General features: G+C 44.3%; 1 protein-coding gene across 4 annotated transcripts in view; it reads right to left on the bottom strand.

Annotated features, from left to right (window-relative positions):
• Positions 1–26,847, bottom strand: part of rt (Protein O-mannosyltransferase rt) — a 533,108-nt gene that overhangs the window by 88,900 nt on the left and 417,361 nt on the right. The window contains exon 2 of one of the 4 annotated variants that reach the window (XM_071664763.1): positions 9,952–9,993. The exons of the other annotated variants lie outside the window; for them this stretch is intronic. Coding sequence (XP_071520864.1) covers positions 9,952–9,993 — 42 coding nt within the window. The remainder of the gene's footprint in view (positions 1–9,951; positions 9,994–26,847) is intronic. 4 annotated transcript variants of the gene reach the window in all.

The raw sequence follows: 26,847 nt of genomic DNA, 5'->3' as shown, positions 1-26,847 counted from the left end.
AATGTAACGCAACAAACGTACGAACATCAGCACAAAGAATCATCAAAACAGATGAGGAACTCTTCCACCATTGTATACGATGAACCTACGAGATACCTTCTCCCAGGCGTGATCGTGTAAGTGAACAAATGGGACGTACGAGTCACGTTCAAGAGAGTTCACGTCTCAGTGTATGATGGGAAACAAGTCAATTCTTGATGAAATCTAGAGACATACAAGACATTATTGGCGCCTCCTAAGCCGCATGAAATGTGTACAGTATTTTCCTAACTTTATATCATAAATGTGTGTGTCTTTCAACTCTTACCAGACCGATCTATGAGTTTCACATCTCTTTCTCTATGACAAACAGCTTCAAATGGACCTAGTAGTCTGTTGCTGTTTGAATTCCTTTGTATAACCTGAGCACCACTGAACGAAACTTATCATGGTCATATACACAAAACATCCCCGTGTTATCCCAATCGTAGTCCCATTTGTGTCGCACATGAAGATAAGACGACGTAACATTAGCAGGGAGTGTATGGAGGGAGGAGTGGGGTGTCAGGCTGGGAGTGAGGCATGAACTCCAGACAACCTACATAACTTCCTAAGCAGGACCGTACGACATTTGGGTAGTGATGCCCTGACACGTGAAGGGGCCATAGTCGGTGGTCATAGTACGATACCTACGGCTTGTACCGTCGTGCTCACGAGCCTGTACCGCCGCGCTCATGGTAGGTCGTGGCGTGCGCAAAACCAAATATCGTCCTGCCGAATGGATCAACGACCCGTCGTACCATAGGTAAGATGCGCCAGGCGGGCGTAGGGAGGAACCCTTGCTTAGTATGTGTGGGAGTGTCCGCCGCGCCGCCCGGCACAACGGGGCTGGTATCACATACACTATTCTCCCCCACGAGTAAACAACAAAACCCGGAAGTCATCGCTTCTTATAACCACAGAGGAACTTTCTCTCCAACACTCACCCTCCCCTCCTCCTCCTCCTTCCCTGCACCTACATCCCCAACCCCCCTCCCCTCTCTATGATATACTGCAATGATAAATCTCTGTTCCAGGCAAGAGAGTGTGGCAAGCTGCTCTCTCTCTCTCTCTCTCTCTCTCTCTCTCTCTCTCTCTCTCTCTCTCTCTCTCTCTCTCCACTTGTCTGTCCTTGTCAGAGCAGACATGGTGACCTCTCGCCATTATGGTGGTGAAGCTCCTCCGAGCGGTATAGGTCGCGCTGCATACCACAATCCCTACCACCACCACCACCACCACCACAGTTCGCCCCCCATGCCCACAGCTACCAGTACATCACACGGGACTCACATTCGCCTGGCGCGGCCACCGCCTGGCATCTCCTGACATCACTACATCCACGAGGAAACAAAAACAAAAACAAAAACAAAAAAAAAAAACTGCTTTGTTACGAAACTTCTTTCATCAGAAAATGACGTCCGTTCGTCGCACGTTGTCTTAAAAGTTTCACCGGTCTAAATTCTTGCCAGTCAGTATAGAAACACTGGCTTACTGTACACAACATGTACTTAAAACCCTTACTGGAAGTCTTGTAAGCGTCAACCCAAACAAGCGGATATGTAATCTTCTCTACTTACCGGGATCCCATTAAGGTAGCTGATGAGTCATCCAGGAGTACATAACAGGTCATGGACCCTCCCGCTGACAGTTAGTAAGGTACCACGGGCTGAGCTCCCTCCTCCGCGCCCAGGTCTCAGGGAACAAACACATGTGGAAACCATCCCCCCCAAAGGATGTAGACCCTCAAGATCCACCACGGGTGCAGCGAACCCATGCGAGTCACAAACATCATGTCTGATACAAAGGGATGATACCTCCTCGCGATCCCGTGTTTACATTAGCCCACGTCACTTTTTCTTCACGCTCCCCATCAAAACGTACGATAGAAACAAAAAGTTGCAGTGCTGCACGTACCCCATAACTGCAAAAAAATATTTCAGGGCACTCTACGTTCACGTGACGAGTTCAAAGACCCTAATGGACATGTTTCCAACCAACGTAGCGCCATGTATCGATAATTCTATAACTCGTGTGCCACTGACCGATGCCGTTTGTTATAGGCATTTAAGGTATGCAGAGTCTACACGGAAGTAATCAATTACAAAGTTTGCCACTACAACCGACAGAGAATGCGAGGTGCGCGGAGGCCACTACCGACGCAGGGAGGGACGCGCGCCTAACGTTCACTAGGTTAGGGAGGTCATGACACATTACAGATGCCAACCCTCTCCAGAATTCTTGACCACGGACTGACCTTAAATCTTGCGACATATCGTGTCTCAAAGTGGTACAATTGCTGCAAACTTATACTTATATCAATATAATAAAAGGGCATTATATATCCTATTTAACCATAATATAATAAAACAGTGATGAAAATAAAAGATGTCCAACAAAACACCTATGTCCCACCCTCCAGCTTGTATATTGTTTATTGGGTATGTGTATAAAACAAACCTTCCCTGGCTAACCTCTGCTTCCAAGAGGAGTGACTAATGACAAAACAGGACCGGGACCCGAGGTGCTGCAATGTCATCCTCCACTCAAGTAGCAGCAGTAAGTAATGCAAGACCAAAATTTATGTTCATCACCTGTTTCCAGTTCCCTGGGGTGGATAAAGTGCATATATCTCGCTGTACCTTTAGTGGAAAAACCCAACTCCAGGCTCGCCGATACCCAGCAAAACTAAGTATAATCTAACCACTTTTTAAGAGTATTATGGAACTGCAAACAGGTGTTCCACCATGCACGTAAAAAACAAAAACAAAAAAATTTCTGAAAAATCTACTTATCTAACGTCGGGATTATCTTGACAACAAGTCGGTACCATTTTACAGATTACATCATTTTCGACATTATTTTCCCTACCGCCACTTTGACACTACGGTAGGGCAAGGGGTATACAGGTAAGGTTTACTGGTATGACTATTTTCACCCAACAAAGCCCACACCTCGGAGATAGCGAACGGGTATGAGCTGTCCCACAATCTCATAAAGACTGTGTGCAATGAAAATTGACCTTTTCGCTCATTACCGTTCATAATTATACAAGTATTTGCAAAAGGAAAAAAAAAATACTTCTACACGAAAGTCAATAAATCAAGTAATGAAGGGAAAGTTACAAGACCGTTTGATACAAACGTTAAATATTATCAAAGGCTTTGATAACCTCAATCTATGCAGCTAAATATTTAAGACTCAAATATACCATGTTTACGTAAATTAATAGTTACAAACTCCAGTGAAAATGTTTTACCTCGAATAAGGAGACACTTTTCTGTTTTATTAACACACGGAATCATGTATTACAAGATGCAGTTGAAATCAACGTCACATACACGTCTAAAAACAGACTGGAAAAATACTTCAAGTTCATGACTGACATTTCCGCCTCCGTAACTATAAAGATTACGTGCATCTTTTTAAACATTGTTTACTTACCCTTCTACCTCGAATCTCTATGTTCCCGATATCTTCAACTACCAAAAACACAAACTTGAATAACCCAACTGGCCTGTTGCTATTTACATTTCACTGTACTATCTCCAGGCGCAGGAACCAAGGCCGTCCGGTCTGCCAAGGGTGACGCTACATTCACTATCCGTATTTGTGGCCAGCCAATAAATATAACCTAAAAGACAGGGTGCGGTATGCGGAGAGGTACCATGAAGGGACGAGTTTCCCTTCAAAAATTGACGGACATTTCCATTCTTCTTTGCGGCCGGAGGGATAAGGCTGAGGAGCAAAATATATATATCGGTGTAAACGATCAGCTGAATAAGGTCTATTTATCTTGACTGGCAGGATATAAAACCCTTTCTGGCGACGGAAAGTAAAACACTATCTGGCATTAGAAACTCAACAATGTTTCTCAAGCTCTGAACCCTATCTTCCCAGCGGTTATCAATCTTACAACAATTCCTTGAGAGGGTGGGTGGGGTTGGGAAAGAGGAATGCAAACCACAGTATATCTCTATATGCATAAGTTATATGACTTAGGAGACCCTGCTGTTGATATGTTAAATCTATCATGTGTTCTTGTGCAATGTGCTAATGATCATTACGACATTTCTTAAATACACAAGTGTCCACTTTAGCAATACTTTTAAAATCAAGAGTAAGGGATTACACCACCAGTATGCAGCCAATTAACAACACAATTTTCTCTAAGTATCCTGAAGTGAACTGTGTTAGCAAAAACACTACAACCCACAATAACATGGTTGCTGCACCGATGCAAATGCCATGTAATCCTGTTGCCAATTCATATATATATATATATATATATATATATATATATATATATATATATATATATATATATATATATATATATATAAATGTCGCTAGATTTCCTCTCAAAACAGCCAGAAATGTAGCTAAGAGTACGAAAGTAGATACATACTCACTTACACACTAAACTTCATTCACATTCAAATAATAAGTCAATATGAGGACTATGAGGGTAAGTAAAAATGTTAACGTTAAATACAGAACATGTCTGAGTTCGCTTATGGAAGATTCCAGTAACTTAACTGTCCCTTGGCATGAAAACTCAGAGATTGCGTGCGTCTCCCACACACATGCTCCGACATACTTAATATCCGAACATCTGTGTACTTCTCCCTTAACATATTACTGCCTAAAGAACGATTGCCTTCTATGATTTGCCTCTGGCCTGCCGTACAGCCTTTATCAATATAGCACAAGATATTGAAATCAGTTACTTATTTTTCTTGTTATCTAGCATACAGAAACGCGAGTAACAGCTTGCTGTCTGTCATCAAATCCTCAACATATGACTCAATTATTTCCTTGGCTATGTGGGGAAACTCCCATGAGAAAAAAAAGCTAGGAGCTTGTGGGCTCTCTGTAGCGTTAACCACGTCATAAATACTCTTAAGAAGGGAACGGTCTCCCACACAAGAACAATTACGCCATTTTATTGTTTCACTTATCATAACAGCTGTCTGCGGAAGGAGTCGTATTAAAGTGTTTAACTGGAGATTATAATGATAAAAGAGTCCCTCCCTAGTGCTCCCACTGGCAAACAGTGAAAGTTCGTATTCATCCATTCAGTTATCATAATAATTGGATGCGTTAACACTGTTTCAGAAGTTCCCCGTCCATGATAAAATAAAATACTCGCAATAACCTCGTCCTCCACCCCAATACAGAAATATGTTTTCTGACGAAAGTCCCGACTCCAACCTTATCTAACGAGTCACCTGTACTTCAGAGTTTGATGGTAACAATACCACTTCAATACATGATTTACCAACTGGTAAACTTTTAACAAAACGATGAAGATTCAACGATAAAAAAAAAAAAATACAAAAAACTGGTGAAACTTTTCAAATCGATGTTTTCACTACGCCTTGATGATTGCAGTCACGCTCCGGCAGAGCGAGGCTGTCATTAATGGCGGGCGGGGTGAAGAAAAATAATAAACAGGGAACAATTTTTACTTATGAAAAGGGAGACAAACACCACCAGAGTAACACGAGCCTGCAAGTTTAACATATATTTCAAAGCTTGCGTTTGCTTAGTTCAGTTTAACTTGAGAGCTGTAAGATGAACTGAATATCGCCTTTGGGAACCATCATATACCAAACCTCTATGCGGTCGGACTTAAGCGCAAACCAAAATGATGCCATAAGGTTTATGACCAATTTGGAGGGTGACGGTTATCACACCAACCCACTGGAGTCTCAATTTGGAGGGTGACGGTAATCACACCAACCCACTGGAACCTTCGGTTAGTTTCCTTAAAACACAAAAATTAATAGATTTATCTAAAAGTAAACCAAAAACAATCAATGTTACCTGCAATCATTACAGGTAACAACATCTGTAATGCAACAGTGATTCGTCGAGTCATTAACTCGTAGACAGTTGCAACTGAATTAACAGTAATTGATGACACACACACACACACACACACACACACACACACAAAACTTCCGTGGTTTGCGTCGCTGACCATGCGATTCACACGCATGCCCGCCTAAGCTGGAACTGTGAGCGTGGCAGTCGGCCCACTGCCAACTAAGCAGTTCATCCTCCCCTCGGGACTTGTCAATAAATGGGCACCTGGCTTTGCTGGTGTGTGTGTGTGTGTGTGTGTGTGTGTGAGTAAAGACATGGTACATGGGTAAGGTTAAGGACGGGGCAACAAGAACGAGCAACTCAAATGCGTTTGCGAAGCCTCTCTCTCACTCAGGCCGCACTAGGCAGTCTCAGACAGCCGGAGTGAGAGGCTTCGGAAACGATTTCAAGAGAAGCATTCCAGTGTGTGTGTGTGTGTGTGTGTGTGTGTGTGTGTCCTTCACTTGCTCCCTAACTACGAAGAAAACGGCCCTTGGACTGCATCGCCACTGTTGAACTCGCCACAAACGAGTCTAGTCTTATTTCAATCAAATGGCTAAAAAAAACACTTTAGTAAATAATTTACCAGCGACGATGCAGATATCTTTAATACATCACCGGTCCACAAAACAAAGAATGATTTGCGTCCAGCGAATTGAGGAAGAGTATGTTTAACTGCCGATGGCGCATCACCGTCTTTAAAGTTTCGAGTGACCGACCTATGCTATAAAAAAAATAACATAAGCGTTCTGGTAATAAACTTTAATATCAAATACATTTAGATATTATAAGAAACATCTTTATATGAGAAAACTAATATCCCTATCAGGCCAGAGTTTTTGTCGTGCCCCTTGCGTTCAAGAACAACATAATAGGCACGTAACGCTACCAGGAAATACTAACTGTTTACTTAACTATGATAGTGCGAAATTTCAAAGAGGATGATGAGTTTGTATGGAAAAAATTGTTAATAAAAATGTACTTAACTAACTTTCCGAGAGAAATGGACAGCACCGTGTGCAAGATTCGTGTCTATATATCTCCACCATCCTCCCTACAACATCACTGCAGACCCACAGAATCCACCGTGGAGTCAAAATAGACCAATATTACGCAAGCTGCCACCTCTTTTGACGGCTTCAGTTATTACCATTGGCCCGGCTCGCTCCCATCTCGCCCGCCTACGACAGGTGTTAATGTAGGAAACAGCTACTGCGTAATACATACACATGTGGACGTACACGAGATAGCATGCAGGTCATCAATGCAAGAAGATTACCCACATAACACAATACATGTAACGGTACATAAAATCAACTGGAGCATTTGTGTTGAATCGACATTACAATCGCCTGTTATTTTCGTTAACAGATGAAAAGCGAACGAAATAGCTTGGGACATTAAGACGGGATTACCTAACCTCTAATGTTCATACTGCAAAGTTTTCGTTGATACGTTCACAACAATGATACTCAGGCAGCCCTTCATCCAATCAACATCAAGGTGCGACAGTCAAAAATAACAGAAATTCAAAGGGAAGGCACGGGATAGTAGAGTGATGGTAATACCAATACATAAACACCAATTCTTCCCCTCCTCCCCTACACACACACACACACACTACAACCTCACCCCACATGAGGAAAATTACAAGACACGAACTGTCTGCTGGCGCTTACCAAAAGTGCATTTAAGTGCACGTATAAGTAAATAATCAGTATCCATTCGCTTCATATGCGAGGCACAAAACTAGGCCATGCTTCTCAAGCTCAGTCATCGCACTTTATGAAGAACGAATAGCGAAGGTCTACAAGGAGGGTAACAATAGAGGTACCATAATTAAGAGATCTGAGCAACAGAGAAAGGCTAGAAGCCTCAAATTTGCGCACTAAGGAAGAGAGAAGAGTGAGGAGTGACATGATCATAACCTTTGCATTTTCAAACCAGTTGGATGACGTAGGCGGTGAACAGGTCTTCGAAAGAGGCAGAGATAGACCAACCCGTGGCCATAGCATGAAATGAAGAAAAAAAAAATACTTGCTAGAAAATCATCTACAGATAAGAGCAGTGGATGAATGGAATAAACTGATTTCTGACTGGCTCTGAACAGTATAGCAAGATATAGTATGATAGCAGAGAAAGTTTGAGAGATGGAAGAGCCCCCCCACGAGTGCCAAAACTCCCCCTCCCCGTACAGTACAATACGGTGCAACACGACTATACAACACACTCCTCTTCAGCATACAAATACGCATGACACACACACACTCTATACCTCCAACATGCAACGTAATCTATGCACCACCTCTTCACACACCGCTCGCCAGTGTACTTGAGGGCAGGCAAGGCTACGAGATAATCACAGCTCCAACTACCGGCGCTGTCCTAACTACTGAGCTAATGGTCTAATCATCTACTGGTACTTTTCAACATGCACTACTAGCTGTTTATATTATTAATAAGGCTGGGTCATTAATGGAAAGACGGTTATTGACTGGCAAGTCTTGAGAATTAACCTTATGGACATCTTTGGAATTTAACTTTGTCTTGGAAATAATTTTCCTTAATGACAAGTCTTGGGAATAATTTACATTAATGACGTCTTGATGATCTTCCGTAATGACAAGTCTTGGGAAGAATTTACCTTAACGAAGTCTTGGAAAATTTTCATTAATAACAGGTCCCGGATAATTTACCGTAATGACTAAGTCTTGCGAATGTACCTTGATACGTATTGGGAATTTATCTTAAGCCACGTCTTGGGAATCTAATGAAAAAGCTTGGGAATTTACCTTAACGACCAGGCTCAGGGGATTCACATTAATACCAACAAACCCTGAAATTCTACAGTATGAAAACTTGGTCAATTCCCTTTGTGACATGTGATGAGCCTTGGGAATTTATTTACCCAAATGACTAGACCTGTGAAGCAATGAGAAATTTGTGTCAACCAACAGTGAGCGAAGCATGAATGACACGGTGAGGCAATGATAGAAGTAAACCATAGCTGGCCTGCACCCAAGAGACTTGAGAACAGTAAAGAAAGCATTATATGTTAACACTGAGAGCCAACATCATCAGCAGAGGGTATGCAAATTAGTTGCCAATTATGGGAAAGATTCGGGTCCATCCTACAGTAACTGGGTAAATACGGTCAACCAGCATTACCATGCATGGTACAGCGGTTCAGCGTCAAGGGAAGAGTACACCAGTATTATGCAGTCTGCATTACCTAACAAGGTACAGTCAAACTAAACGTCAATTACAGCATAATCACACGTCATTAATGGGTCGGTTACAGTCGAATAGCGTTAATGGCTTCAGTTCCTCAATGTCAATATGCAGGATACAGTCTGGTTAGTGGTAATGGGTTCAGGACAGTCATCGAGAATCAACCACGTCATTCACTCAAATGGCTCTGGAAAGGGAAGTCATCAAGAGCCAACGAAGTCATTCACTTAAATGGCTCTGGTAAGGGAAGTCATCAAGAGCCAACGAAGTCATTCACTTAAATGGCTCTGGTAAGGGAAGTCATCAAGAGTCAACGAAGTCATCCACTCAAATGGCTCTGGTAAGGGAAGTCATCAAGAGTCAACGAAGTCATCCACTCAAATAACTCCGAAGATTATCGTCTGTCAGCGAAGTCCTACAATTAAATGGCTCTGATGCGAGATATCATCGATTGCCAGCAAGTCATTCAATTAAATGGTTTAGATAAGAGCAGTCAACTGGGAGGGATCAATGGGACTGGTAGGATTGAGTCATTAAGTTCTAATGGCTTTAACAATACTAGGGGAGAAGAATTCGCAAGCATTAATTGCTAAGGTAGAATCTGCGAGCATTAACTTAAGGTAAGAGTCTGCAAGCATTAATCAAGTTTAAGGGTAAAAGGTCTGCAAGCACTATCGGTTAAGGTAGTCTCAGAATCAACGAATACGTTTCCCTAACCCTAATGGGTCAAGGTCAGGTCAGCTAGCATTAATGAGGAAGGGTACAGTCAGCCAGCACTAACTGGTACAAGCATTCACGAGCACATAAGAGTGGGTGGTGGCTGGGCGAACTTGCCTTGCCGTCCCTTAGTTCCTCGTTGACGCCAGCGCAACACACCTGCAACAACCCGTTGTATTACAACCTGCACATGAATCACATACAACCTCCAAGTTGCTAGTTACCTAACCAACATATACATGTCTGCCCTGACAATACAACATGTTGCATAATCTAAGGCTTAGCAACTGGCGTGTTACATGTAAAATACATTATTTACAATAGGGACAATCAATAAAGACATGCATGAACTTCTCGGGATGTATACTTCAAGGGGCATTCATGCACAGTTACGCGCATCAGAGGTGGTGGTGGAAGAAGACGTGATGAGAGGGTAGGCAGGACAGGAGCAGACCAGGCGAGAGACGTGGAACAGACGAGGTAGTGAGGGAGGCTGGGGAAGATGAAGGGGACGGAGAAGGAGACGGGGGAATGGGACGGTGAAGGAGACGGAAGGGAGGGGGGGGGGGGGTGTGAGACGGGGGAATGGGGCGATGAAAGAGACGCGGGTGTGGGGTGGTGAAGGAGATGGAGCGACAGAGGCCATGTGGTGAAAAAGACAGCAGTGAAGGCGTCGAGACGGTAGTGTGGGGGCGTCGAGACAGTTAGTGTGGGGGGTCGCGACAGTAGTGTGGGGGTCGTGACAGTAGTGTGGGGGTCGCGACAGTAGTGTGGGGGTCGCGACCGTAGTGTGGGGGTCGCGACAGTAGTGTGGGGGTCGTGACAGTAGTGTGGGGGTCGCGACAGTAGTCTGGGGGTCGTGACAGTAGTCTGGGGGTCGCGACAGTAGTGTGGGGGTCGCGACCGTAGTGTGGGGGTCGCGACAGTAGTGTGGGGGTCGTGACAGTAGTGTGGGGGTCGCGACAGTAGTCTGGGGGTCGTGACAGTAGTCTGGGGGTCGCGACAGTAGTGTGGGGGCGTCGTGACAGAAGTCGGGGCGTCGTGACAAAAGCGAGGACGTTGAGGCAGTGGTGTCGGGAGCCTTGATAGTAGCGAGACGTCAAGGTAGTACAGCGGAAGCGTGGTCAAAGAAGTGGGAGGCGTCCAGGCGATAGTAGGGGCGTCGTCGGTCCAGTATAGTCAGGGAGGCAATAATGGGGGCGTCGAGGCAATGGTGGGGGACGTCCAGTCAACAGCAGGGTGGTCGAGGCAGGTGTTGGATCGTCGAGGGGACAAGTGGTCATCCATCGATGTACACAATAAGCAATTCTTAGCTTAAGTCAAATTCCTTGCTACATAAACACCCCCTAGTCTGCCGGGGTACATAGATCAGGCACCAGAAATACGTAACCAGCATACCACCCACACACTTCCCGTTAAAACCTACACTACACATGTGTAATCTCTCTACCTATATTTCTGCACAGTACCTTCTGTGAAACCTAAACCAGATATCTGTACTCTCTCTGACTTTCTATTTCTCGACTGTACCTTACCTTGTCCAACCTCTTCTTGCTCCCCACCCCCAACCCACTCAGCCATCCAAAAGAAAAAAAAATGCGTTCGTAGTTACAAAGCACAAACAATTCGGGACCTCGACAAAAACAGCTAATATAGAACATTTCAGGTTCCCATGAAGCTTCACACTCCAGAGAAAGGTTCTAGTCATCCATCGATAAACAAATTTCCCTGAAAAAAAAAAATCTCCCCCTCTTTTTTTTTTTTTAGTCTGCTAGGGGGTAACTAAATAAGCCACCCATCCACATATTTCGGTAAAACCTGCAACGTACATCTGTGCAAAATTTTTCTCAAGTGTATCCAACTCCGTCCAACCTGTTCCCTATCCTCGTAGTAACAGCCCAGTTAAAAAAAAATAGTGGACAGTTTAGGTAGCCGTAGGAACGTTCGGGCAGCAACAGGGCCGTTGGGTTAGTGGTAACAGGGACGGAGAGGCAGCAGCTGGGACGTCGTGGCAATAATGGTGACGTCGAGAAGGTAGCCAAGGCATCATGACTATGTGGGGGAGTCGTGGCAATAGACAGAGACGTTCACGCAGCAGTAAGGGCGTCGAAGCACTAGTGGAAGCACAAAGGCGATGGTGGAAGCATAGAATAAGTAGTAGGTGGTGTCGAGGCAGTAGTAAGGGGCGTCGAGGAAGTAGCAGTGGGGATGGGGGAGGGTCAAGGCAGAAGCAGAGGGCGTCCAGGCAAGGGGAGACGTCTCCGTTAAACTCCTGGCGGCAGCGGTGGTGCGGCCTCCGCGACACCGTCAACTAAGCACGAGAAGAGAAAGTTGCCAGATTCCAAGACTCATCCAGGTTGATCCTGCCTGCAACTGTGGCGAGTCTCGACATCGGCCGCGTTCTCTCTCTCTCTCTCTCTCTCTCTCTCTCTCTCTCTCTCTCTCTCTCTCTCTCTCTCTCTCTCTCTCTACGGCTGACTGTACAATATCTACTCCCACGACGCCTCGTCTACGCGTGCACACACACACACACACACACACACACACACACACTCACACACCCGTGGATGGTCAGTCACGATAATAAACTCACGCAAAGATCATGCATCTAACTCCTTTTGTCCATAATGACAAGTGAAAAAAATCACCTGAACACGAGGTACTTGCAGTGGAAATGTAGGTCAACATATTTTACAATACAATAAACATATTCTAACATCTTTACAACGACGCTGATGTCACTTGAGAATCCACTCGTATGAAAATATTAAAAAAAAAAACATGAAAGCAGTTTCCACTTTCTAAATACAATGACTGGGTGAACATTCGATGGATCCTGGTGGGGTCTGTACAACCGTCTCTCTCTCTCTCTCTCTCTCTCTCTCTCTCTCTCTCTCTCTCTCTCTCTCTCTCTCTCTCTCTCCCTCCCTCCTGGTGGCGGTGGTTGCCCCTCACACCACCAGCCTGCCGAGCCGTCCTGACAGCATCCTTTCCTTTTGTGCTTGTCGTCATGCGCGCAGACGCAGCTGTTTTACTGCCTGCTTAATTCCCTATGAGAGCCTTCTCAAACAACACAGCCAGTCTGTCCTAATACCAACCAACTCCATCCCACAAGTCCTCCACTTTTCTTCAGTTAACATGGACTCCTGGAAAGTCTTAAGTACCAACGCACAAACTTTCTAACATGGGACTCGAATAACATCCGCGCATCTTACCCACAAAATTCCGCAGCTGGCGCTACTCTCGTCTGGCTACGTGTTGGCGGGGTTACAACCAAGTCCGCCCCCACATGCAAGGACATGTACCGGGCCACATTAAGGTTATGTACGGATGTGAACACATGATGTATCTTCATAAACTCCATCGCACTCTGCTGCATCGCTGACGATACTACGGAGGGCTTAACGTCCTCCACGCTTTGTTTACCAAGTGTGTATTTGAAGGCTGTAAATGGACCCTAACTTAACAGACCATCATGGAGACTATAACTGCAAATTCTAGCACCACACCTTCAAGCATTGGCTATCTGCAAGTTTACCAGGGACGATAACTAACGATTAAATCTAACCTGCAATTTTTCCGCGATATTGTTGTATAATCTGATAATGGTCCACTTAGATTTAAGCGACTCGTTACAGATAATCGGATTTCACTGCAAATTTTTTACTTCTGTGGCGAGAGTAACGTTTATTGAAGGCGAAAACAAAAGATCATCTACACGCCTAACAAAACACTTCACCAGTTACCGGTATGTGACTAACTAGTCGGGCCATACCTACACTGCCATACCTCTACCCCTGACCCCACTATCTCCAGTAGGAGTCTAACTTCTTCACAGTGCTGCACTTAATTTCGAACAAATCGAATGCGGCAAATGCGCAGAGTCAGAACCAATATCACTGGATGTTGTTATTATAAAACTGAATCCAGATGAACGTCAGGGTGCGCTGTACACCAACAGCTGCAGACAGCGGGCGTAGGGAAGACAAACGAAGGTTCGGTTCGACCTATAACAACATTATCCTACAAAATCACATCATCTTTAACAAACAGCGAGGTCGCTGACCCTTCATATATCCAAGCTCCAGGAGTCGAGGCCTCGACTGACTGGTACACTATAAAAAGCTGCCCTGTAGGAGGATTTCAGGTGCAAACCACAGGGTACTCGTCTTCAATGCCGTCCAGCGATGGGTCACACGTTAGATTCTTGACAAGCGAGGTCTGGCGGTGCTCAGAACTCAAGACCATTGACCCCCCAAGTCTAGCAGTACACATGACAGACCATGAACAACCATGTGTAGTGATACATGCGACACACCAGTAGCCCCGTTGTCTAGGGAGGCGACAAACACGTACATCGATGGCTGGCTTTCGTCCAACAACCCACGAACATGGAAATCATGTGATGCACAGCCGCCACACAGCTGACCGACGCCTAATTACCAGTCATGTGACCGACACTATACAAATCTGACCGATCGTCAAGGTCTCACAGGCGGGGTCCACAGCGGCCCTGCCCTACCGTGAACAAAGCTCCTCCCGTCATCTAATGGTGGCCATGTCCAGAGACAACAGGTGGGCGTCGACATCCCAACCTCATTCACACACCCATGGCAACGTGGCGTCATCCAAGGCAACACCGATTAAGCAACGCGCCAACAGCGGCGTTAAACCCACTGGTGTTTGTACATACTCCCTCACCGAAACAGTGTCAACGCAACTTTCCCTTTTCAGTCCGATGCTTAAAAGCTTTAGCTTGTAAGCTCGCTTCAGGCCAACAGAGTTTCTTTCATGTTCATCATGACCATACAACTGCAGACTACTTTTTGTTGTTGTTGTTGTTGTTGTATCGCAGTATTAGCAGGTGGCGCAGCATCCATTGTCCAAGGGGTAGTACTACCAGCCAGGTACCGGAAAGTTTGGCGATGGCACTGTGCTGTCTGTCACGTCCGCCCACCCACACCAGTTCTGGTCTCTCTCTCTCTCTCTCTCTCTCTCTCTCTCTCTCTCTCTCTCTCTCTCTCTCTCTCTCTCTCTCTCTCTCTCTCAAACGTGGACTGCTGGAATCCGGTCCACACACTCAGACCCACTCCATCTTAAACACGCAATTCGCAAAACCTTTTACACTCCAGCTTTTCAGAAACTTCCCTATTTATTTTTTTTCCATAAAAATCAGGACCACATTCTGAATTCGGATTCTCCTGTGCCGAATTGGAACGGCGCTACCTGTCGGGGATGGGCCAGATGGTTTCCAGGACCCACTTGATCAAAACCGAGTAACTGCAACCCACTACACTCTTCCAGTAAGAGCTCCCAGACTCTGTTGGCTCTTTCTGTATTCCTTCCTGCGACGTCCGCAGTCTCAAAAGTCGCACTTTCCCATCTGTCCACTACCTCCCACGAGCTCTCTCCCACCCAACTGCTGGCTCCCCTCTGGGCTTTTTAAATCTCTACCACTATATTTTGCTTAATGGGTGGCGTCTGCGCCAACGGTCAAGCAAAAACTCTCACCGCTCGCCTCGTGAATCTCGGATCTCTCTCTATCTTGACGTCATCTGGCTTATGGTGCATCTGCCCTCTATAATTCTGTTTTAGTCTTGTGAATCTTCACCCAATTCCTACAATAACGTACGACTAACTCTCTTGACTATTCGACGTACACTACGAAACACACTGCTCTTTCTCTCTATATCCACATGCTGACAACCACTCTCTCCATATCCACATTCTGACAACCACTGTGTACGGGAATTCACTTTTATACCACAAGGACAGATTAAGCTCCACCTTGGGATGACGCCGGAAGAGCAGAGACCTTTACGTTGTTCCCTCTTCCAAAACCTGGCAATGATCACAAAACACGAGTTCCCGACTCTTCTCAACACACTCGACCTCTTCCTTCCTTTTTAACCCTCACTATAAATACATGGTTTCCATTCCCTTGGAATCCGACCACAGCCTCATCTCTTGTTACTTCTAACTGGACACGCCTATCCTCTGCCCCCTCTATCTACTGGGAAAGCGGTCATCCCTGCTAGGTTACCTTACCGTTCTCAGGAAAGGGCACGGTTTCGTTGGCCGGGGCGCCTTACGTTGTGCTAAACGCACAGCGGAGGTTTGGGTGCAATGGAGTACCACTTCCCATCTTCCACTAAATCGTTCCTGCACCTCCCTTGATCATACTTTGATCGCTCCTGCTCTGATGCTCGTCACATCAACGACAGCGCATACCTGGCCAGGAAACACCTACCTTCTTCTGAAACCCACTCCACTTCCATTTCTGCCCAGAATCACCGCAAAGCTGTTCTTCGTAAATTCAAGCACATCCCAGTTTGCCGATTTGACTACTGCAGTTGGACCGGGTTGCCTTCTACTAAATGTCTCCGGCCCTTACCAAAAGAGTCTTTTATAATTCAACCTTTCCCTCCTGTCTCTCTCTCGACATGATCAATCTATAGCTAACTCCCCTACTGATAAAGCTGGTCTTTTTAGTACCTTAATTCCCCTCTACTTCAGTTCCGGAAGACTTAGATTCTAATCCTCCATTCTCATCTCCTCCCTCTGAGCCGATGCCATCCTTTATATTTTCCTCGCGCAGGCACTACCAAGTAGTTCTCCCAGCTACAGGCGGAGAAGGCCTATGGCCCAGGTAGCATACCTCCATATGGCTTAAACGAGTGTGTCTCTGAGCCAACTCCGACCCATGCTTCTTCTTCCTCTTAAAGGCATCCCTTGGTACAGCTTATTCTCACGGAGGGCGGCTCTAACCCCTCAGACTATCTCACTACTGCTCTCATTTCTGCTACCTCCAAAGTCTGAAACTCTCCAAAACTCTCGTCTCCTCAAACACTTAAGAATTCCACTCCCTTCTTACTGATTACAAATACGGATTTCAGGTCTGGTGGTGATCTTTCCTCTGCGAGTTCCCTCCCTCCTGTCCACTTCCCTCTCTAGGATTCTGGTGACGCTTTTGTCACAGCCTCGCCACCCCTAAAGCATCTAACAGGGTGTGGCATAAATCCTTACTTTCTAAACTCTCTCCCTTTTTTTTTTCTTGCTTCACTCTCTTCCCTAAAAGCACAGCTTCCCCTCTGGCAATTGCACTGTTAATGGGGCGACTTCCCTCTCTTACCCTGTCAACAGTGGTGTTCCTCAGGCTCCTGTCTTATCGCCAACTCTCTTATCTCTATAAATGATCTCTCCTAGGTCTAATCCTGTTCAGTCTTATTCTGATGATTCCACTTTAAACACAAGTTTACTTTCCCACCCCTTCTAATTCTAGTTATTTTTCCGTACCGAATAAAGCTCCTCTCTCATTTCAGACCAGTACAACAGCTCAGAATAGGGAAGCAATAACCTAGCTAAATCTAACAGTGCTAAAACGATGTTTCTTCTTACATATCCAAATGCTACTCTTATATCCCCGTGTGTGTGTGTGTGTGTGTGTGTGTGTGTGTGTGTGTGTGTGTGTGTGTGTAAACAATCCAACCCTGTAATAAATATTTTGGGCATAAATATATCTTCCAATTTATGCTGGAAATTCTAATCATCATTAAGTTTGCTACCCAAAAGCTTGGGACGTTGTATTGGAACCGAAATAATGACTGTTCATGCGAGCTTCAATTGACATCTATTGGGAGGTTTTCTTTGTCCTTGTAAGAAGTACTTCCCTCAGAACTGGGGTGGTTCTTCATCCAGAGTGGCATCAAAAGCCCTCGGTTTCATTAATTCTTCTGGCATTACCTTTCTTCAACCACGCATTTCTGTAAACCAACGTGTTCCTTGCTGCTGCTGCTACACACTCTCTCTCTCTCTCTCTCTCTCTCTCTCTCTCTCTCTCTCTCTCTCTCTCTCTCTCTCTCTCTCCTACAAGTATTTTGATCACTGTTCCCTCGAGTTAACTGCAGGTGTTCCCGACCCTAAGGCTTTTGGACCTGAGGCACGCTCCTGTCTGCTGCTGTCTGCCGCTGGTGTGGAGACCAACCACACGAGAATGAACAGTCCCTCCCTCAAAAAAGCTTGAATAAAGAATTCTCTTCCTCCTTTCGTCTGCGCCTCGTGCGATGATCATTTTGCCTTTAAGAATCGCATCCACACTCACCCGCGGAACCCGATGATAATTTCTAGTCTTTTCACCCACTTTAATCCTTTCACTCGAGATGACCTTTCATTCGGGCATGTTTTGCCCGTGCCACGTCCGTCATTACAAAAACGAAATCAGGTTGTTTTTTTTTTTCTTCTCAGAAGACATTACACACTCCAAACCACACACACACACAATACGAACCTCTACAACCAAGGCAATCTGTGTTCACACACACACACACACACACACACACACACACACACACACACACACTTCTAAAGTATAAAATAAAATCTTCCAGACGATTTCACCTGCAGCACAAACACCCCATCACAAAATATAAGCTAACACGGCCAAGACAGAAACACGTCACTGAAGAAGATACAAAGGGGGAAAAAAAAAGCATCAGTGATAAAGCCTAACACACGCACGCAGCAGACATCTGGAAAAACGCGGACAGACGGACATCGCCACTGAACAGAAATACCACCATGTACTTAAGAACACTACGGCCGAGCCAGACAACTTGCAGAGAAAAAAGTATGGGCCACCATAGACAGACACACACCACAATAATCACACACACACACACACAAATAAACATTACAATGGACCAGAAAAACGCCACCATCCCAACGGACAAACACCACGTAGCAAGAGACATGCGACGTATACACGACAACACCAACGCTGCGGGAGAGGAAATGTCCCGAATGTCCCGTCCAGCCCGGCGGGCAGGATGCTGGCTGGCGGGTTGGTTCTACAAGACTGCCGTCGCCGAGGAAGAGACCGGGTTTCCCCCAAGGCCGGGGGTGAGTGGGGGACCAGGAGCACTGAGGAGGTGGTGCGGACCTCGCCTCAGGTCTGTGCTGGCGGATGCACTCGGTCGCATTCTGTTAACAATGGCACAGCGAGCGAGAAAAGATACGAGGAGGAGGAAGAAGAAGAGGGGAAGGAGAAAGAAGAGGAGGAGGAATAATGGCACAGCGAGGGAGAGAAGACATAGGAGGAGGAATAAGAGGGTGAGGAGGAAGAGGAGGAGGATGAGAAACTAACTTTTCAGAATTTCGTTTCAAAGTAGTTCCTAAAACTTTTCTTCTATCTATCACATCTATTCTTGTCCAAGCAGCGGTGGATCATGTATCACAAGAAGTCCGGCTAATAACGACGCTAAGTAGAGCCCTGAGCAGATACGACTGTGTAAAAATTAACTGTAAAGAAACGTACCTGACGTTGCTTGTGTCAAGTGTTAACCTTCTGTGACGGTCTGATTGGACAGCAAGGGAAAAACAAATGGATTCTTTACACTGTTTCACAAGTTGTTTAAACTTGAAATTCAGATCAGAGCCCAAAAGAAAACAATTTTCTCAAAACATGAAATCGATAAGGCTTTGGTTTGAAGGACCAATGTCATTAGGCGCGGTTTTTTCTCATTCTAATCATACCTGAGAATACTGTGTAAACATCCAATGCATGCGAGGTGCGAGACTATACAGCCCCTTCCTCGCCTTCCTACAGAGCCCCGTGGACCTCAGAGAAACCAGCCGGTTTACTCAACTTTCGCAGTTGCTTTAAATGTCCGTTGTACCAACGCCACTACTTTACTAGGTCCACGCCACGCCCAGTTGTCTGACCACCCCGTCACTGGCCTAGATACATACAGTGATCTGCTGGCACACGAGAACAAGCAGACACCGACCGATGGCTGAAACGATGACCACAAGATCACCATGGAGGACACAAACACCAGCTGAGTTCACCAGGATGACAACACGATGACAGTACCAACGACTATCAAAAGTTCGCCTATGCAGGCACTCGTCAGAATTTCACTTTTGAAGACCACCAGGGGCAACAAAGACCACGCCTTTACACCAAGACAACTGACTGACACAAGACCACAAAAACTAAACCATGAAGACCCTCTAGCTTGACGAAGATGATTCGACTCAATCGTAGCATCACCATGGCGGAAGGTATCAAACAAGTTCACCATAAGAAGACCACTGGTATCAAAGCACCGCAACGACCACTGGTACCAATCAAAATTTCACCACAAACAGAAGTCTTGACCTTTTAACCACAATGACCCGAGGCATCAATCACTTCAACAACATCCCCCCCCCCCCTACACACACACACACACAACCACCACCACATTCCTTTACACAAACAAAAAGAGGTTTAGGAACTCCATAGGTGCCAGTGACAAAGTTTCACCAGGTTTAAAAGCTTCACAAATTTCACCATGATAATAACACGCATCAGACTCTCGCCATCGGTCACCCTTCCCTCCTTCTCCGCCTGCGAGAAATTTCTAGAACCAGTACTGGTTTGTTTTGAGTCCAGGTCCGAACACCTGTCTCCCACTAAACACCCAGCTATTCGTCCTCCCCTGCGGGGGGTAGGCCGTTAGGTGGGAAGATTACCTGACCTAAACCGGGATGGGTAAACTGAACACTCCATCTGCCCTACAATACATGGGTACCGACTTGTCCAATGCAAGCTAAGGACCGAAAATAAAGGAGATATACCTTTGACAATTTTCCTTTACTGTTAACTGGAGGGACGAGCTCTAGGAGTAAAAAACGAAGACAGGGTATTTCATAAAGTGAACAAAATAGGAAAAACAAAAAAAAAAATGTTGGTGTAACAGATCTCCCAGCTTAACCTGGCTGCTAGGAAGCACATGATGAACATGGCTATTGTACTCATGACCTACAGGTTACGCGAGTGGTTGGTAATGTCAGTTTACCGGGATCTCAGGCAAATTCACTTTCTTGAACGACAAATCTCAAACTCTCGTGCCTCCTCCTCACGTATGGTACAACTGATGAATTCCATTGTTTCACGACAATTAAAACAACGGCGTCTAGCCGGTTGTGTTTTGCCTGGCAGCAACAACGAAAGAGTCGTCCTACTCTTTACATTAAAAAGTATACATTTGTTTTATTCACCACCAAACGTACCGTTGCCTTAAAATATAACGTCACGAGAATATCAAACAGTATTCGCACAAGTAAAAAGCAAGGTTAGTTTACACTGTGAAAAACAACACTTTATATCTTTTCAGTTATTAGATGCAAAAATACTAGAAAAATATTGTTAGATTCCACGTTAGCATTTTCACGCTACTTCACAGAAATTAACAATGTTTGCAAAAATACTAGACATTTGCTCGAAAAGAAGGAACAGAAAGAGAAGGGGACCAAGTGAGGATATTCCCTCTAAGGCTCAGTCCTCTGTTCTTAACGCTACCTCGCTAACCCGGGAAATGGCGAATATGCATGAGAAAAAAAAAAAAAAAAAAAAAAAAATATATATATATATATATATATATATATATATATATATATATATATATATATATATACATCTGTGTATGTATATGTATGTATACGTTGAAATGTATAGGTATGTATATGTGCGTGTGTGGGCGTTTATGTATATACATATGTGGGTGGGTTAGGAACTTCACACACATCTGTTTTATTCTTCCTCATCCTCCTCACTTACAACAACCTCCAGTGTTGCTAGGAGCAAGGTTATCGCACCTAGCTGGCGAACCTAGGAGGAAAACCTGCCTGCTTACCCGTGGCACAAGCCCTCCGGTCCGGGTCGCCAGGTCAGCAGCCCCCGCCACCGTGGCCGCGCGGCAGGTCGTGAGAAGCGGCAGCACACCAACCACACGATGAACGTGCTAGGCGGTCGCGACCTGACCTCCTCGCCCTTGTACAAGTTAGTTTCATTACCGCTACATATATGCTACTATCGCTACATATATAAAGACAAATTCAAACGGATCGATATAAAGAACCTAAAATCAACCACCTCTGTGCAATGTGTACGGCGAAGCTTAATGAAAACAGACCCTGCTAACCTTCCTTCGTTGTTCCTGACATCTGCTTGATGTATGATCGTGGCACAGCTTTGTGACTGTGCCATTACGACTCTGGCTGTATCTATGACGACCTGCCAGTGGAATCCTGAAGTTCAGTAAAATCAAGTGTTCAAGGACAGCGAACGGGCCATGATAAGGGTCCTTGCCAGGCAGATATCTGGCGAATCTAAGAACATGGACTGACTAACAACACATCATAACCCAGCGGGCAAGAAAACAACTGAACGCAACATAAACATCACAATATCTCAAACGTATCTAAGGCTGACAAGTACAAGCAATTCTAGTGAGCTTATCACGTACTCATACTATTTTTCCTTGTGCAGTTTTCATATCTCGATGTGCTGATAAAATACCAGCTCCAGCAATTACCTCCTCATAATTGATCAGAAGATACTACACTCGGCATTATAAAAGGCACCCACTGTATTAGGATATACTACGTAGAAATACTAGTTTCTAAATCAACAAAAATACATGAACTGGCCTCTCATGAACCCCTATTTATTTCTCAGCAGGCGATTTTTGTGCACATACTACTTCTATCCATTGTAGTCCTTTCTATCGCAAAAAAAAAAAAGTGCCACAAAGTCAAAATCCTATAACAATCAAAAAAGCTGATGTTAATTGCAGGAGAGTTGTTCAAATGCACATCACATGGGCTACATACACAGAGTATGCAGTCTTAGAATTATCCTTACACGAGGTGTTAAAGATTTTTTGAAGTAGGTGTTTATTATAATTTGATGCCGACAACCTTGAAAGCCCTGGCAGATAAAATAACCAGTTAACTACTCATCATTTACGAGAGCAGTGGATACCACAACTGCACCAAAAACGATAGAAGACACGGTCCCCTCGCCGCTGTCATTCTCATGAACATCTGTACCATCTGTCTTGGCTGACTCGGGTGAAGGATACATGGTGTGGCTGGGGATAAGATATGAGCAGCCTGTTTACGTTGAGGGGTCATAACGTGCGTGGATGCATGCAGCAGCATGACATGTGTAGTGCCTGAGAGGAGGATATGTGGTGCGTGGGGTGGTGCAGGATGCGCTGTGAAACAAACACAGTGGGCAAGTTAACGCTCGAGGATTTTTCCTCATTTCACTAACCTCGAGAATTCAAAAGCAATATTTAACCTACAATAAAATGGTTTTACCAGGCCAATCAATCAGAACCTTCGAGAGGCCAGGGCCCAAGCTCCTCTCTTTCAAATCCCATTAAGTCCTATTTCAAATACAAAGCGAAGACCCTTGCCCTTAGGTCATAACTGTCATCATTTGTTTATGAGCTTGTTGCTGTCCAAGTGGGATCTTCTTTCCAACAAGTCCCTAAAAAGTTAGAAAAAGGATCCCCAAAGAGCATCGCTTGGTGGGTATCCTCCCACTTCTAAGGAGAGGGGGGGAACATTGTAGTTTGCCCCAGGGCCCGTGCTGGCTCTCGACAGCCATGAATTTAACGGTTCTTGAAAACTACGAACCACCCTACTCATATACCGTCCCTACACAGCAACAAGGAATATTATGCTGCCGTTAAACACAGAGAAACAATGATGGAGTATGTGTGTGGTGAGACGGGGCGTCTTGAAACGGTCGAGGTGACGGAGAGCTGGAGGTTACTCGACGTGGCGCTCGCCAACGCCCCGGGAGAGGTGAGGAAGGACAACAGGTGAGAGCGGACGAGGCTGGGAGAGAGGAAGTTGAAGATTAACTTGATCTTACCTTATAAGAGTGGAAAGAGTTCGACTACCTCATATGTATACAACCAAAATAAATATGGCTCCAATTCTATTTATACTTAAGCCCGTACAGCTAAACTGCCTTAACTATCATTCGAGTACGTATAAAATCCCAAAAATTATAATATAAAATCATTAACAGACTTCACACTGTTTATCTGCCGATGTTTTGTAACGTTTAACGTTAATGAACGTTTGGAATGCATAATGTTTTAACGTTTCAGAATAACAGTATTTCAATCATGTCACTATTATAATCAGAAAATTTTGGGCTTTTTTTTTTTCTTACGCGAGATTGTACAGCAGCTCACTTCAGGCGGAGGTGGATGGATCTAACATCTTATACTTTTAACAGAGATGAATGGATGGCTCTAACATCTAATACTTTGTGCGGATCTAACACACTTTGGGATATCTCTCCGTTTTAGAAATCACTGGAGTTAACCAGTCATGACTTACTGTAACCAAAGGAATGAAAAAAATAATACTGTGAAACCAACTTCACTTGAATGGGCTGGCGAAACATGCCTAGCCTAGCCCCTCCCCATGTTAAGCATACCACACACAATTTACCTCGCATAAGCACACTTTCTCCTATCTTCGCGAAGACCAAGGCCGCTTAAGCTACGATACACACGAACCCTATGAACAGAAATAACTCTTCATAAGTGTTCTCTCCCGTTTTTATCACTGGCAATTCCGTCACAAAACCTTGCACTTTCGGCTAAACATAATGGCGTGTTACCATCAGAGAGCGCAAGCCCTTGGTAAAGCCAACATGAGTCACAGCGATGCCTGATCAATGACATATGTGATGTAGTGTGGCGATGGATGGATATACTCGTGTTAGGTGCATTGTACTTGACTGTTCACTACGACTGTAGAACAGTCCCTAGCTTACAAATGCTCGTTTTTTTTTTTTTTTTTAACTTTCTATAACTACTTTCACCAAAACTCTGCAAGCGAAAATACAACTTCCAAGCAAGTATGAGGCAAATTCAGCCTAGCTCCTTTTCCCTTCCTGTATGATCGGATCTATAATTTCACATTCTTAAAATTCATTTTGTGACTTCATTGTCCACTTCCCTTCCCAACCTAATGCAAATAATGTATATTAAAGGTCTACGATAAAGACTCAGGGCCGTCCCTCCACTCCTGACGAGAAGGCAGGTAGTAGGGCAGTGGGTAGGAGGAAAGAGTGGCTGTGGTATTGCTGGAGGGCAGCAGGTAACGTGGCAGGTAGTGGGAGGAGAATGGTGTGGCGGAGTCGGGGCACCTCCACCACTCACAGCTGACGTGGTTGTGCCCCGAGGGTGGGCTTGCGGCCACACCTCCGTCTCCAGTCTGGTGGATCATCCTAGCCCTACCACCGTACATTACACCAGGCTTGGGTGTAAACGGGTAAATTTTCTCACGTTCTCATTACAAATCGTGCAACCGATAACGCTGATTCAGAGTTGAAAATAAAACAGTAAATCCACGAATTTCACTGCATTAACCCATGAAAAAATATGGACAACGACAACTAACACACACAATATATATATATATATATATATATATATATATATATATATATATATATATATATATATATACATATTCTAGGGTAAACAACTAAAGGATCTCATCGACATTAACGACCGTTACACGCGAGTCCACACAAAGTATTGGTGGAACCTTTAATACAATTCCGTTTCGCCTATGGAGAGAAAGGGAATCTTTAATACAAGACACCTCCGTGATGACGAGACCAAACTGGTAAGGGGGAAGGGGGGATTCATTGGGATTACGCTCAGGTTTCATGCTGGTACGACCTTATAAGTCAGGGTTGCAGGGAGGGCAGTTTTATGTGAAAACCATATATATATATATATATATATATATATATATATATATATATATATATATATATATATATATATATTACCTTCATTCAATGGACGGAAATTAAATGTCTCGTTCAGAATTCTCACCCCATAAGACCATTGTCCCTAATCGTGCATGAAATGGAGCATCGAAATTGCAGAGCCGCCATAAACAATAATACATAAATAAATCGGTACATAATATATACATACAAGTACACACACACGCGCAATGCACTCACCTCATACAAACACAATACACCACCACATCTTGACCTGTAATCTCGCCCCGTGGACGCGGTCAGTGTCTAGAGCGCTGCTGAAGCACTACTTAGGGTGATCATGGGTGAGTGACGTATACGAGTGTTTGGTTACTATTTGCGAGTTACGGGAGAAGAGCTTTCCTAGTGCTGACCCGTCTCGACGTTGAATATATGAACTATGTGTTTATATATATATATATATATATATATATATATATATATATATATATATATATATATATATCCACAGAACCCTTTATACTAGGTTCCTACAAATTCAAGGATACGCTACATCTAGCAGCAGGGAAATATTTGATTGGAAGTTCTTTCAGACTGTGCTCCTATTCATCCAATAACAAGGTGACTTCATCGGCAGCTTAAATACAAGCAGGAGGAGTTCGGTAACTATCATATATATATATATATATATATATATATATATATATATATAATGCGTGTATGTTTTCTCAAACACTTAACTGCTTGTGGTAGACAAGCCTGACTACTTCCAGTCTTATATGAGACTACTCCATATCAACAGATGTTACAACCTCGCCGAATGTGGTTCGTCATCTATGGTGAGGGCACGTACGGCGGGGCAATACTTTATATATGGATAGATAGATAATTACATAATACCCTCGGAGAGCAGGATTCACACTAACTGGTCTGAGGGCAGGATACACTAACCACAATGATTAGTGTACTTAGCTCCCACCCAAAAGGTAGAGGTTCGAATCCTGCTGTCGAAGGGCATGGGTGTTCTATGGAAGCGTGCGCTCATTCCACTATATTCGATATATATATATATATATATATATATATATATATATATATATATATATATATATATATATATATCCCTGGGGATAGGGGATTAAGAATACTTCCCACGTATTCCCTGCGTGTCGTAGAAGGCGACTAAAAGGGGAGGGAGCGGGGGGCTGGAAATCCTCCTCTCTCGTTTTTTTTTTTAATTTTCCAAAAGAAGGAACAGAGGGGGCCAGGTGAGGATATTCCAAAAAAGGCCCAGTCCTCTGTTCTTAACGCTACCTCGCTAACGCGGGAAATGGCGAATAGTTTGAAAAAAAAAAAAAAAAAAATATATATATATATATATATATATATATATATATATATATATATATATATAT

Source organism: Panulirus ornatus, chromosome 9 (genome assembly GCF_036320965.1).
Source record: "Panulirus ornatus isolate Po-2019 chromosome 9, ASM3632096v1, whole genome shotgun sequence".
Classification (NCBI taxonomy): domain Eukaryota; kingdom Metazoa; phylum Arthropoda; class Malacostraca; order Decapoda; family Palinuridae; genus Panulirus; species Panulirus ornatus.
Note: the sequence above shows the minus strand (reverse complement) of the source record. Positions and strands in the feature narration are given on the sequence as shown.